At 39.3% G+C, this 16,049-nt stretch overlaps 1 protein-coding gene across 3 annotated transcripts; it reads left to right on the top strand.

Moving 5' to 3' along the window:
- The first annotated feature begins 1,097 nt into the window (after nt 1–1,097).
- Nucleotides 1,098–12,070, top strand: LOC123694324 (E3 ubiquitin-protein ligase MARCHF6). Of its 3 annotated transcripts, none has more exons than XM_045639732.1 (11): nt 1,098–1,206; nt 1,286–2,374; nt 2,987–3,238; nt 4,695–4,895; nt 5,786–5,995; nt 6,624–6,752; nt 7,069–7,159; nt 7,763–7,944; nt 9,429–9,613; nt 10,179–10,368; nt 10,790–12,070. In XM_045639732.1, exons 2-11 carry the CDS (start codon nt 1,322–1,324, stop codon nt 10,895–10,897), a joined length of 2,601 nt encoding a protein of 866 aa, XP_045495688.1. In that variant the 5' UTR covers nt 1,098–1,206; nt 1,286–1,321; the 3' UTR covers nt 10,898–12,070. The 3 variants fall into 3 exon arrangements, with proteins under 3 accessions (XP_045495688.1, XP_045495690.1, XP_045495687.1); XM_045639734.1 differs by having other exon boundaries at nt 1,099–1,126; XM_045639731.1 differs by having other exon boundaries at nt 1,100–2,374.
- The last annotated feature ends 3,979 nt before the right edge of the window (nt 12,071–16,049 follow it).

Below are 16,049 nucleotides of genomic sequence, written 5' to 3'. Positions count from 1 at the left end.
TTAGTGGCGGTAGTGACGTAGGCTATATACATAAATGAGAAGTCAAGTTTTAATTTTTATTTAAATTCTTTTATTACATAAAGTACCTGCCTACTAAAGTTATATATGGACAAAATAATTGTATTCAATTTTTTATTAAATAAATTACATAAAAAAAGTTTCAATATTAACTATAATAATTATGATATTTTTTATTTTTCATAATATATGAATACGAATAGCGGTAGTTTTTAGTCGAGAATACGGGAAATTTTATTTTCATCATATCCATCATGGAGTTCACATAAATTAAATCGCTAGCGAAAACGACTATGACGTTTTTAAGCTTTATAAAAGTAACAAAATTGTGTATTATGCTTATTAAAATAATCTAATAATTATCATGAACCTTTAGTGCACTATACAAATAATCACATTCACGATCGAAAAATCCAACAGCATTATCCTGAAGATCTTTTAACCATTTTACCGTTTTACCAATAAAAATGGCAAATTAATTTTCAAAATACTGGCAACATACGTTGAAGTTTTGTATTCCTTCTTATTTCATATCTGTAAAATTATGATTCGTACTAAAGAAATAAATCAGCCAAATAATCTACAGAAAACCTGTTAAACGATGTTTTATCTTTTTTTTTGTTTTCGGGAACAAATTTTACAGCGTTTTATTATCACAAGACGGCATTTTTTACTGGTGCAATGAATAAGGAATCACCACTGGTGCAGCGACGTATTTGTTTTTGATTTCGTATTTTCTTTGACAAGGGCGACGGGCGGTTGTCATGCTCCATCTGTACTTTATTTTGTAATCTAAGGTTTAAAATAGTATACCAAGAATCAGATAAATTTAACGATTAATTTGATCTATTTCATTTACTTAATGCCTTTTGATTTTATTTCAAACAAATGTCCCACCTCATGTAGCTGTCTAAACCTCTAAATGTTGAATACCTACCTATTTATAATATTTTAATTTTTTCAAAAAAATAAATTGATCATTGAAAACATGAACATATTGTCATTAATTCACCATCTGGATTCTGGCATCATTAATTAATATATGTAGGTACCTACGTATGGAAAACTGGTCACACCGAACTGAAGTTCGTGTCGTGCTAGTTCTGTGGTAGGTACTACAAACAAATAGCAAATTCCTTAATTTTCATCATAAATCATTGTGTTACGTGTTGTTTATTGTGCGTGGAGGTGTGTGCTAATGTATAATGTTTTTATTCTGTTGCTGCATTGAGTAATATACTAAAACAGTTTCAAAACGATATTGCAGATCGTTGAACAAACCTGACAAACTGGATTGCGAATAATGATGGACTCGGACTCGTCCGGTGCGGACTTTTGTCGCTTCTGTAGATCAGAGGCTTCGTCCGACCGGCCACTATTTCACCCGTGTATATGCACGGGTTCAATAAAATGGATCCACCAGGAATGTTTAGTGCAATGGATGCGTTATTCACGGAAGGAAATATGCGAACTTTGCGGTCATCGCTTCTCCTTTATGCCCATCTATTCTCCGGATATGCCTCGCAGACTGCCGTTGCGTGATGTTGTAGGTGGATTGGTAACATCCGTCGCATCGGCGGTGAAAGATTGGCTGCACTACACACTCGTCGCCCTCGCCTGGCTTGGAATAGTCCCATTAACTGCGTGTAGGACGTATCGTTGTTTATTTTCTGGTTCATTGGACCCAGTGATATCCCTTCCGTTCGACATAGTATCAGCTGAGAACTTAGCAAAAGATGTTTTCTCTGGATGCTTTGTTGTTACATGTACTTTATTCTCTTTTATTGGTTTGGTATGGCTGAGAGAGCAGATTATGCATGGTGGTGGCCCAGATTGGATGGAAAGGGAAAATTTACCAGCACCACCAGCCGAAGAGCCATTACAGGATAATAACAATGAGAATATTAATGAGGGGGCTGTCGATGATGTTGGAGCAAGGGAAGAGCCAAACGGTGAAGCTGCAGAGGACCCATTGGTTGGTGATGAAGCTAACTGGAATCCTATGGAATGGGATAGAGTTGCTGCAGAGGAGTTAACTTGGGCTAGGTTATTGGGGTTGGATGGGTCAATGGTGTTTCTAGAACATGTGTTCTGGGTTGTATCATTGAACACACTGTTTATTGTTGGATTTGCATTCTGTCCCTATCAAATAGGGCAGCTTGGGGCTACAGTAGCTGGACTGACCGCAGAGGGACCATTTGCTGGTCCCTTGAAAGCACTATCTGGATATGTGATTGTGGCGGCACTGTTAGCCATACTTCATGCCATGGCCTCTTTGTTGAGGCTGAGAAGTGCTAAAAAAGCTCTGGGATTCTGCTATGTTGTTGTAAAAGTAGCTCTGCTATCTGTTGTTGAAGTAAGTATTATTCATTTTACATTATCAAAGTAAATAAATAGTAAAAGCTATATACAAGGGTATAAAAATGAATGCAAAAAGTTTAAATAAACAAATTATTAATTATTTAATTATTTAACGATAATACAGTATGCCATTAGTTTTTAGTAACTACTATTGTCTTTTTTCATGAAGGTAGGTAATAAAAAGACTTTTTTAGTAAATTGAAATAACCAAACCCTATTTCCATATTATGTGTTTAACAAGAAAGTAAGGCTGAGAAACTCACTTAGACAACTTTCACAGCATAAAGTATTCTAGACTACTGTTTTGGAATAAAATTTAACTGTTGATGAATTTCAAAACATTTAAATAACTAATTTAAATAAATTACCTACCTTGAATATTTTTGCTTTTCTAATTTACAACAGCTAATGACTTAATTGTGCAGTGCATTAGTCATTTCTTTTGGCACTTTACAATTACTAGGTAAATTAAGTTTACAGATTTTAACATTATGAAGAAATTAAGAGGCGCAACAAACCATTTTTATCACCATAATATTGTAACTTTTATGTCTACTTAGATAATTGCTGCCAAACTACAAACTTAAGCAAATATTAAACATTTCAGATTGGCGTTATTCCTCTAGTATGTGGATGGTGGTTGGACCTCTGTTCCCTGTCAATGTTTGACGCAACATTAAAAGACAGGGAGACGAGTCTCCATGCAGCTCCGTGGACTCTAATGTTCATACACTGGCTTGTCGGCATGGTCTATGTGTACTATTTTGCGTCTTTCATATTGCTATTGAGAGAAGTGCTACGCCCTGGTGTTCTTTGGTTCTTGAAGAACTTGAATGATCCCGATTTTAGTCCTGTTCAGGTGAGGAAATAGAAATAATAAGATTTAAATTAATATTTTAACTATTTTCTTTACATAAAAGGGTGAAAATACATGTGTTACATTGATCTGAATATTTAAATTAAAAGACAAGTTTAGTTATACTTTTCATTACTGAAGAATGTTGAAAACTTATCTGATTTAAGAAATATTACCAAATTACCTTAAAGAAATATTGGAAGCATTCAACTACCTGTATCTTTTCCATGTCTTAATCTATTTTACTAGTAAAGTATGTTATATTATGTTAATACAAACATATTTCTTAATAAAATAAATTATCATACAACTAAATCTTAAGAAGAGTAAATAAACACATTGTATTCTTATTAATATGTAACTATTAAAATCTTTACTTGTTTGTGTCTCCCATAAAATATCAGTATTTTTTACTATCACTATATATAAATTATGTGACAAATATATAGATAAAGAAAAAGTGCATTGTTACTATCTCAGTTTCATTTAAATTTATCATGTTTGTTTTGAATGATTAAAGTATTTACAGTTCATGTAAATATATTATATAATTTTTTTTTATGATTTATATACAATTTAGTAATCACTTATCATTAGCAACATATTATGTAGATTATTGTATGCTGCAATTATATGTAGAAGGAAACAATATATATGAAAAATTATCCTCATATATCATGTGTAAATATAATATAATTATTTTATTATTACAACCTTTTTCCTGTAACATATTTTGCAGACAAATAAAAATGTTAGATATGAAAACATGATCATTTATAATGGTCTAAGATCCGAACATAAATCGACCTGCACGGGCGTGATAAAAGAATGAGACCAATTTTATAATAAATTTAGTGTATTAAAAAATGTATTAAAAATGGGTTGACTGGGAAAATCCTGATGTGAGAGATTCAGAATTTCAGTTAAAAGACTTATGCATATTAAGTTCTAGGGACATACACTAAATTAAAGATAGAGTCTTAAATAAACTGACCCAGCAAATCTTTATTTAAATAATATTAATATGCATAATTGTAACGTCTTTTTCTTATCCGGTTTAATAACTGTAAGAGCGGCTGTACACGGGCGGCTCGAGCAGTTAACGGCTGAGCGACGTACACGGACTGCTCGAGCGGTGGTTCGTTGACTGCTCGAGCTGTCGCTTCAAAGCGCGCAGTTGGCAGCTTGAAGCGGTCGCGACGGCTCGAGCAGTCCGTGTACGGCAGTGAATGTCCATAGTTCACCGCGCGCTCGCGGCTTCAAGCCGTCGGTCTCAACTGCTTCAAGCGGTCCGTGTACGGCCGCCCTAAGAGATATAAGAGAATAAAGTCCTACTAAATATTAAAATAATTGTCATTTCTATGACCAAATTCTTTTGGTCAAGTGTTTCTGAAGATTATGGCAACTAACATTGTGACATGAGAATTTCTTGTATTATAAAAGATTTTCCTAATTTCAGGAAATGATACATCTACCAGTATGGTCGCACATCCGACGTTTGATTGTATCAGCCATGGTGTTCGGTACCGCAGTACTCTTTATGCTGTGGCTTCCGATCAGAGTGATCAAGTATGTGCTGCCTGGCTTCTTACCGTATGCAGTTGCAGTGCATACAGAGGCGCCTGTTAATGAATTGAGTTTGGAATTGCTTTTGTTGCAGGTAAGATTTGTTACTAACAAATGCATGGTAAACCTTATCATCGTCATTGCCTACAATAATTACTAATTCAATTGATATCTAAGCTAGTCCAGCAACATCAGTCACTTTTTTTCGGTCATAATCTACTGTAAGTAGTCATTTTATTAATCAAGTCAAGGTAATATTTGACAATTCATAAAAATTCAACAACATAACCTTGTAACGGCAGACAGAAAATAATATATTTTTGTTTTTGTTAGAACTTGTTAACTATTACAATGTCTCCACTATAACATAGAGTCACACAAGTCTTTGAGTAAATGTAACAAAGACATAAAAACAATCCTTTGCTCTGCAATGTTGAAAATGTAATTTTTTGCTTATTTCTAGATTGTTTTATACGCTCCTTATTTATTATATCAAAAACTACCTTTCTGCCTCTGGCTTCAACAGCTTTGTCTATAATCTAAAAAGATATATACTAAAACCTTCCTCTTGAATCTCTATCTATAAAGAAACCGCATCAAAATCCGTTGCGGAGTTTTAAAGATTGAAGCATGCATAAGTACAGGTACATTAATAATACACTGTGTCTCCTTGTCCACCAGGTTGTCTGGAAGAGATCGCTGTTTGAGCGATAAGACCACCTGTTGCACTCTTTGTCTTATTGTTTATTCTCTTTAATTTTCTGTGATGCACAATAAAGAATTTTTGTTTGTTTGTTCAAATCAAATCTGTTTATTTGCACGTATATGGTCATACAAAGGTGTTAATATTCAATATTTATATCACATATACTGCCATTGTAAATGGCGTCCAAAAATTTTTGAAAATACAATTAAATTATGTTTGTACAGAGAAAGCGACTTTGTTTTATACTATGCAGTGGTTAACCTCAAACGGCGTTGCAGGTGATCCTGCCCGCGCTGCTGGAGCAGTCGCACACGCGCACGTGGCTGAAGGCGGGGCTGCGCGCGTGGTGCGCGTGCGCGGCGGGCGCGCTGGGGCTGCGCTCGTACCTGCTGGGGGCCGCGCGCCACGCCGACCAGCCGCACCCGCCGCACCCGCCGCACCCGCCGCACCAACCGCACCCGCCGCACCAGCTGGGCCAAGCGCACCAGGTGACGGCTTAGTTTTTTTTTGACGTAACAACGTCTTATAATTCGATAGAGCCGGATGCACGCACGAAAAAACAAGACTCATGCGGCGTTACCTCGCTCTGAGGCGTTCCATGTAAGGCTTGAAGTGCAATTAAGAGCGCGGACCGAGCGACAAAGAAGCACAATCGTTGTCACGTTCACCTATCGTCAGTTTACCGACTTTACAGACAACCATTTTTTTACTAGAGGTGTAGGCAAATGGCTCATCAGGTATGTGAATACGCCAAAAATTACGGCTACGGACTATCAACAATTAAGACGTAATTTTTTACACGAAAAATTGTGTCAACTTTACAAGCATAATATTTTAAGGTTACACATAAAAAAAGAAAAAAGAAGCCTGAACAGCATCAATATATGTATGAATCAAATTTATTGCAATAAAAATGTATAACTTAAAATGACATAAATTTAAACATCGGGCGAGACGGCGGCACTTGACCGACTGAGCAGTGAAAAGAAAAAAAAAAAATTTTGACAAAAATAATTTTAACAATTAGCTATTTCGTTTGTCAACACAACGACAATATAAATCTCATTTTTCAAATATTCCTTAATATCACAAAATTATCAATATCTAACATTACAGGCATTAATGTGGCGCGAAGGCCCAGCCGGCTTCGAGCCGTACGTGCGCGTGTCGTGGTTCCCGCTCCGTTTGACAGCTCTGCTCGGCTTCGTTTCCGTATCCCTTGTACTGGCCAGCGCTCTTACTTTGGTGAGTTTAAAAAAAATTGTTGTGTTGTTATTTTTTTTGAAAATCGTAATTAAAATTGATTAATTTTTTTCCTATTCTCTAACTAAATATTTGATTTATTCATGGACATTTTAAAGAATGGTATTTTTTTGCAAAATCAAGAAAGCGTTTAAAGAAGACATGACTCGTAATAAAGTGCTTTCGAAACGAATTTGTTTAGAAATAATTTTATATAAAGCGTTTGAACGTTATAAAACTAAAAATGAAATATTCCTTATGAATACTAAAAATAAATTATATTAATAAAATTTTCAAATGCTAATAATTTATGTTACAGGTTATACCAGTAGCGATTGGCAGAAAGGTTATGGCGTTGTGGCTACCAAAAGCGTCGGAAGGAGTACACGAATTGTACACTGCAGCTTGTGGTAAATGCATGCTAATTTATTTTTCTTAATTTTATATACAGCTCGCTCTGACCGGTTAAATCTTTAACAAGATCGCATCGTTTTGAAAGTTTAAATTCAAATTAAGGATTGACTGTTAAAGCTTTGTAGATAGAAACATTAGAAGCTATTAATATACAAGATGAAATGTTTGTAAGTAAACCTGGTGGGAAAGTAGGTTAATACTGTAGATATAAAATTTTACTCAAAGGAACTATAAGTTCCATTTCAATTAGTACATCGACAGTGGGACAGCCTGTATAATTAAACTAATGGTGGGTTCAGACGTTTTCGTTCAAAGTGACATTCAACGAGCACAAGCACGGACACAAGCATGTAAACATGTTGTTTGTGCATGCGCCCGTGTTTATTTATTTGCCGGGCTGCTTGCCGAGCTACTTGCCGGGCTGCTTACCAGGCTGCTTGACAGGCTGCTTGCCAGACTGCTTGCCAGGCTGCTTGCCAGGCTGCTTGCCAGACTACTTGCCAGACTGCTTGCCAGGCTGCTTGCCAGACTACATGCCAGACTGCTTGCCAGGCTGCTTGCCACGCGTCTGAACGTATCATAATATGTTATGTGTGTAGGTATGTACGTGTGCTGGGCGATGGGCCGCGGCGGTGCGCTAGCGGCGGGCTGGGCGCGCGGCGGGCGGGCTGCGCTCGTGGCCCGCGCGGCTCTGTGGGCGCGCCGGGCTGCACGGGCTGCGCTAGCTGCACTCGCACTGCTCGGTCTTGTGCCGCTGCTGTTCGGATTGCTGCTGGAGCTGGTGAGTACGGTGGGCGGGCTGCGCTCGTGGCCCGCGCGGCTCTGTGGGCGCGCCGGGCTGCACGGGCTGCGCTAGCTGCACTCGCACTGCTCGGTCTTGTGCCGCTGCTGTTCGGATTGCTGCTGGAGCTGGTGAGTACGGTGGGCGGGCTGCGCTCGTGGCCCGCGCGGCTCTGTGGGCGCGCCGGGCTGCACGGGCTGCGCTAGCTGCACTCGCACTGCTCGGTCTTGTGCCGCTGCTGTTCGGATTGCTGCTGGAGCTGGTGAGTACGGTGGGCGGGCTGCGCTCGTGGCCCGCGCGGCTCTGTGGGCGCGCCGGGCTGCACGGGCTGCGCTAGCTGCACTCGCACTGCTCGGTCTTGTGCCGCTGCTGTTCGGATTGCTGCTGGAGCTGGTGAGTACGGTGGGCGGGCTGCGCTCGTGGCCCGCGCGGCTCTGTGGGCGCGCCGGGCTGCACGGGCTGCGCTAGCTGCACTCGCACTGCTCGGTCTTGTGCCGCTGCTGTTCGGATTGCTGCTGGAGCTGGTGAGTACGGTGGGCGGGCTGCGCTCGTGGCCCGCGCGGCTCTGTGGGCGCGCCGGGCTGCACGGGCTGCGCTAGCTGCACTCGCACTGCTCGGTCTTGTGCCGCTGCTGTTCGGATTGCTGCTGGAGCTGGTGAGTACGGTGGGCGGGCTGCGCTCGTGGCCCGCGCGGCTCTGTGGGCGCGCCGGGCTGCACGGGCTGCGCTAGCTGCACTCGCACTGCTCGGTCTTGTGCCGCTGCTGTTCGGATTGCTGCTGGAGCTGGTGAGTACGGTGGGCGGGCTGCGCTCGTGGCCCGCGCGGCTCTGTGGGCGCGCCGGGCTGCACGGGCTGCGCTAGCTGCACTCGCACTGCTCGGTCTTGTGCCGCTGCTGTTCGGATTGCTGCTGGAGCTGGTGAGTACGGTGGGCGGGCTGCGCTCGTGGCCCGCGCGGCTCTGTGGGCGCGCCGGGCTGCACGGGCTGCGCTAGCTGCACTCGCACTGCTCGGTCTTGTGCCGCTGCTGTTCGGATTGCTGCTGGAGCTGGTGAGTAAGACAGAGAATCCGACATAACCCACGGCTCCCTTTGGAAGATTTCCCCACTATAAAAAAAAATGGTGAGTACGGCAGGCCGGCGGGCCGGCAGGCCGGGCGATGTTACAACGTGACTGGTTGTGGGAGATAGGAGCGTGGGACGGGAACGAGTGACTCAGTGATAAATCAATAGATCACGATTGCGATGCCTTTTTGCATCGCAAAATCTCAATATTTTATTGCACTCAGTCATTTAAAGAATAATGAAAATATAAATGTATTTACATAATAGACCGTAAAATCATAATAACCTATTATACAAAAATAATATACAAATTTAAAAAATTATTTTCATGACAACATGACATTACAAGTGCCATAATATCAATACACAACGCAAGTTCTTATCAATCATCAATTTTATATTTATGAAAATATTATTTTACAGGTCCTCGTGATCCCTCTAAGAGTGCCGCTCGAACAATCGCCAGTGCTATTCGTATGGCAGGACTGGGCGTTAGGCGTGCTCTACACTAAGATAGTGTGTGCGCTAACTATGATGGGCCCCGACTGGAGCATGCGACGTGCTATTGAGAAGGCGTATAGAGATGGTATTAGGGAAATGGATCTTAAGTAAGTGATAATTTTATAATAATGAAAGTTTTTTTTTTAATAATTGCGATATCTGACGCACTCATCTGGTTGAATCTGCTATTTGATTGAAATAGCGCGTTCATTTAATGACGACAAGTTGTTGAATGTAACGTTGAACGTCTTATCTGAACGTCATTCAATTGAAAGTCGTTATTCAATTAATGCGCTAGTCATTCAATCAAATAGCAGATTCAACCAGATACGGCGATATCTCGAATCGAATCGATCGAATCTATTCTTATTTTGATAAAGTTATATCAGACATTGTTGTCGCGCTCGGCGCTCCCTCTAAGTGTTCGAAACGTTTGGTTAAATAATATAATGAATACATCGCATTTAATATCCTTTAAAAATTATTTTACTTCTGAACATTCGCATTTACATAAAAACAATTGACATAACATTCCATAATATATCTATATTCCAATAATCGACGTTACCTATAACGTGATATCACACGATGACGTCACTATACACGATGACGTCACCGCACACAATAACGTCACTACACGATGACGTCATCTAACGCAACCTCTATTTTCAGGTTCATACTGCGCTCCGTAGCAGCACCTCTAGTCCGTTGGCTGGGCCTAGCTCTAGCAGTACCGTATGCGTTTGCGCACAGTGTAGCACCGCTAGCAGTAGCGTCAGCGGCTCAGAGGAACTTGTTGGCACGACGAGTGTATCCCGCGTTACTGATTATATCAGTACTAGCTGCGTTGGCCGTCTTCCAGGTGAGTGTTTATGTGGAAAAAAGGGAGTGGTTGGAGTGGTTCTTGTATTGTGTAAGCACATAGTGTAGCACCGCTAGCAGTAGCGTCAGCAGCTCTAAGGAATTTGTTGCCACGTCGAGTATACAGTATACTCAGTGCTGCTTATTATAATTAGCAAACAAGGAAAAACATCAAAAATTAGTGTAATTTTACAGGAATACATACATTTTTTTTGACCTATTGTTTCTTGATGTTTTGTCCCAAGATTGGAGACGAAAAAAGTCATTAATGAAATTGTTTATATCTTTGTAAACGCAATTTAAGTGTCATTTTGCGACTACTGACGTCCCTTTTCCAATAAACCTTCTCATTCATTTTGCGACTACTAAGTTACTAACATGTTTTTTCCAATACCTTTCTGAAATTTTATTAAACTCCCCAGATCCGTCAATTCCGCAAACTGTACGAGCACATAAAGAACGACAAGTACCTTGTGGGCCAGCGGCTCGTCAACTACGACCACCGGCGGCACAAGCACGTCACACACTGACTCGCTCGCACTTGTGATATCTTAATTTGTAAGACAAGGACGGGTATACCCGAATCGATTGTTCTAGACCTGTGAGGATTCTATGTAACGACGTTATAGTATTAACTAAACTGTGCAATATCAAATATGGCGCCAAAATTGGTGCGAGTGAGAGCGTTTCGGTCGGGAAATTGTCTCTTTCTAATTAGGCCATGGCCACACAAAATAAGGGGTAAATTGCTTGAAAACTAGCGTGTAAATATTCTGATATTATAATGATGATACGCTAGCATATTTAACGTTAAAAACTAAAAACAATTAAAGCATAGTGTGGCTTTATGTTATTGGAAAATTTTAAACATTGTTAAATTATAATCTACCCGCGATATTTACATAATATCCTCTCGCTCGGACCGCTTTAGCCTCCGCTTATAAGGAAAAAGCAACCCTAAGTATATAAAAATAGATCTTATTTTATCAAAACAAATATTTTTAGTGCGCAGTCTAGATAACAGTATAACGTCTTCGATGTGATGTCATTATAATAGAAATGGCGGGAATTATTTCATTGGGTTATATTGTTAAGAACGTGTATAGGTTTCTGTTAGGGTTATAGTGTTTGTGTTCACCGTTAAAAGACATTTTGTGAAACTATAATGTGAATCAAAGTTTAAATTTTGTAATGTCAGTTTCGCCAAAAGTTCATTGCACGGTTAGATCCTGTATTAGCGCAAAATTATGCTGTAAATAAACGCTTAAATTCGTGGTTCTTTAGGCTATTGTTACTTTATTTTTGTATATGATTGTAATTCCAAAAATATATTTATTAGATTTAAATTCTACGGAAAATAATGTTTATTTTAATTAGGACTAAAAATGGTCATTGATGTTTAAAAATATTGAATTTGGCAAAGAAATTGACAAATGTGTCTTAGTTTGTAATATTGAGGTGAACGAACAAACACTAGTACATATTGTATATATTTAACTGTTGTATTGTACGCCATTTTTATTATTTTACATAAATTGCCAACAACATTTAATTTAATTCATTTAATATGTTTATTTTTATATCCGTATTTTATTTTCATTAAATGCTCATTCATTAAATATAAATATAGATACAAGATGGTTAAGGTTATCCTCGTCTCAGCACTTAGCTTGTAATTCTTGTGATTAAATCGTTAAATATTATTATTGTCTATTATTTCTATTCCTATCCAAAAATTCACCGGGCAGGAATGTGGTTCCTTAGGGCGTTTGTGCACTACAAGGAATTTTACTGTCCGGCATTCCGATTTTTTACGGTCCGGTATGGCACGCCATTAATCTAAATCTTATCTAAATACAGTGCTCCAAAATTAATAATGCGCATACAGATCTTCGCTAATTGTCGTATTTCCGTATACACCCGAATCATTGAATCGTAAGAGCCCTAAGGCTGGTTGCAGAGCTTGACCGACCATCAGTGCGTACGTCAGTCGCGCTTGCCATATGTATGGAAATTCCAAGAAGCTTACCTATATCTAATTTACACAGGTATACGTGATTATTTACGCAGTAGGGAAATTGAAAATGAAGAAGAGCATAATGAAAGTTCCTATGTATCTACAATGTCATAAATAAAGATAATCCCTTATTCTGATAGTTTTATTTTTAATTTTTTGGAATTGTAATAATATTGTGGAATGATCAGTACTGTAAATACTTTTGAACTGAGATTTTAGTGATTAGATTTCTACGATTTAAATATGTGTTTGAAAACCATATTTTATACACTCACCGGCACGGAATCTTGGCCACTTACAAATTTGCCGATAAAAAAAGTTTGAAGTGTTTTTCACGATTTTTTTGTATGCAGATATGTTAACATATTATTTGTTTAATTTTATGGTAAGAAATCATTGAGTTTGAGAATAATCTTTTACCACTTTTTAAGAGTTACTCGAAATTTGTGATATGTGCGGTTAAGCCGAAGTTACGAATTGTTCGTTTTAAACTTTTTTTGATATTGTTTATGCCATTTTAAGATATTGTTATTGTTGTACTGTAGTCAATGATCATAACAAACAATAAAAAATGCCATTAACATCTGAACAACCTACTCAGGCCATCACAATGATAGACCAATAACTGCCGCAACGTAAAGTACCTAATGTACAGTATGTACCTCGTTCAGCGATGCACTATGCATGGAGAAGATACCAGGAGACTGGCAGCCACATGTGCAGACCAGGAAATGAAGGTGTGAGGTGCACATCAGCTCGAGAAGACCCGTTTATTGTTCGAGAGATACTCAGAAATGGCTTTCTGACAGTTTTTAGGATACGCCACCGGCTCTAAAACACCAGGATAATAAATGTGAGTGAGCAATCGGAGAGAAGACTAATGAAAGAAGTTAATTTGAAGGTTTGCAGACCAGCACGCCGTCCAGAACTCCTCAGACATCACAGAGAAGCACGTCTTCGTTTTGCACGAGAACATGAAAACTGGACCCACAGCCAGTGCGCTCGTGGGGTGTTCACAGATGGCTGCTAAGGCACTTTACGAGCTTCTGATAGCCAACAGTCAGTATAGAGGAGACGAGAAGAGAGGTTTTCACACATCACCACACTCAAAATGCGATTTTTCATGGAGGGTCAATAATGGTATGGGGAGGTATAAGTTCCGATGCTCGCACGGAGTTATTTATCGTAGATAATGGGTTAAATTTGATCAGGTACATCGAGGAAATTCTCCAGGAACATGTTCAGCCCTATTACAGGTTTATCAGTGAAGAAAATTTGCTACTTATACACTATAACGCACGTCCGCGTGTCATACGATACGTATAAGAGTACTGTGCCGTCAGCACATTACAGCTTACTTATTAGGTCATGCATCATATAACATTAATATGTATTGTGTCACTAATTGTACTTCAGTCTTAAATTGGCTCAAATATAAAGAGGTTGTCAATCCGGTGTTTAATTTCCGCTATCCTAAATATATAAAGCCGCTACAATTTGGTGACCCCGACAACAACACCCGACAACAACACCTGACAAACAACAACGCCTGACAAGACGACAACCTGATAACGTATTTCGTGACCCCGGACTTTACACGAAGCCATAAGAATATACAAAATGACAACTGAAAATAGAGCTCCGTCAGCAAGCACAGCATCCGAGAGAACAGCTACATCATCAGAATTTTGGTGCGAACAAGCCCATATTCGCAAACTACAAGAGCAAGTAGCTCAGTTATCAAGACAAATAATTGAATTGCAGAATATGGAAACAACTCGTCACAGAAAACGAAATAATAATATTCATAATCGCTATCGCCCTATATCCCGTGGACGTAACATGATACGGCGTGAGCCGCGGAGCGCCGACAGTCTTTGTTATTACCACGCGCGATTTTATTATAGAGCTAACAAATGTATAGAGCCGTGTGCTTGGAATAAAAAAACTAAACAGCAGGAAAACTAGAAAGAGTGCAATCGCAGGCGGAGATTTGCACTATTAAGCCATCGCACCGCCTTAACATTACCGATAGAACATCGGGACTAAAATTTTTAATTGATACGGGAGCAAATATATCAGTGATACCTGTGACTAAAACTCTGCATAAGCGACCGAAGTGCGATAATTACGAGTTATACGCTGCTAACGGAAGTGTTATAAAGACTTATGGTGTAAAGACACTTACATTAGATTTAAAATTACGTAGACCTTACCGGTGGACTTTTATTATAGCTGAAGTGAAACAAGCAATATTAGGTGCTGATTTTTTAGGACATTACAAACTTTTAGTGGACATTCATCGTCAAAAATTAATTGATACAGTTACAAACTTATGTGCAATCGGTTCAGTAACTTTGAGTCAACATATACCAGTGAACACAATCGACTTTAATCATAAATATAGTGATCTGTTATCGCAATTTCCGAACATAACTAAGCCAATGCGTTTCATAGAGACTCCACGACATTCTATAGTCCATCACATCGAAACAAGCGGCCCACCCGTATTTTCGCGACCGCGACCTCTACCGCCTGACAAATACAATAAAGTTCGCGCAGAATTTCAGCGAATGCAAGAGATGGGGATTTGTCAACCTTCAAAAAGTTGCTGGGCCAGTCCTTTACATGTAGTAATGAAAAAGAACGGAGATATTAGACCTTGTGGAGATTATCGACGCTTAAATGCTATAACTAAGCCGGACCGATATCCCATACCGCGTATACAAGACTGTACATACCTATTGGCAGGAAAAACTATATTTTCAAGGCTAGATTTGCAACGTGCCTATCATAATATTGGTGTCGCCGAATCAGATATTGAGAAAACAGCTATAACTACACCCTTTGGTTTATATGAATTCAAAAGAATGACTTTTGGTCTGAAAAATGCAGCGCAGACATTCCAACGATTTTTAAACAACGTTGTGTTCCGTGACCTTCACTTTCCAACTAATTCCGAAAATAGTAATGGCGAGAAAAGCGAGGAAAATGTTCCATTTTTATTTTCCTACATCGATGACGTCATCATTGCATCATCAGGACACCAGAGCCATACGAAACACTTACGAATGGTTTTCGAACGTTTGAACGAATTTGGAATCACTATCAACTTATCAAAATGTGAATTCGGCAAAACGGAATTAAGTTTTTTGGGATTTAACATTTCACAACAAGGATTAAAACCATTGGAAGATAAGGTCAAGGTCATAAAAGAGTACCCAAAACCACAAACAGTCGAAGAATTAAGACGATTTCTAGGAATGCTAAATTTCTATAGACGTCATTTACCTCACGCTGCAGAAATACAGTCAAAGCTTAATCAATATATACATAACTCCGGCAAGAAAGATAAAACTCCGATACTATGGACTGAGGAAGCATCAATAGCCTTCGAGCAATGTAAACAAAACCTTCAAAGTGCCGTTACATTGTCATTTCCCGCAGCAAACGCTTCTATTGCTATCATGACCGATTGTTCAAGCACATGTGCCGGTGCAGTACTTCAACAGAGAGAAGGAAACTCATGGAAGCCTCTCGGATTTTTTTCACAAAAATTAAGCGAAGCGCAACAACGCTATAGTACATTCGATCGAGAGTTGCTAGCTATATACATGGCTATAAAACATTTTAGATATATGGTCGAAGGCAGACCATTAACCGTG

The sequence above is a fragment of the Colias croceus genome, chromosome 9 (genome assembly GCF_905220415.1).
Source record: "Colias croceus chromosome 9, ilColCroc2.1".
In the NCBI taxonomy this organism is placed as follows: domain Eukaryota; kingdom Metazoa; phylum Arthropoda; class Insecta; order Lepidoptera; family Pieridae; genus Colias; species Colias croceus.
The sequence above is the reverse complement of the archived record's forward strand: the minus strand, read 5'-3'. Positions and strand labels throughout refer to the sequence as shown.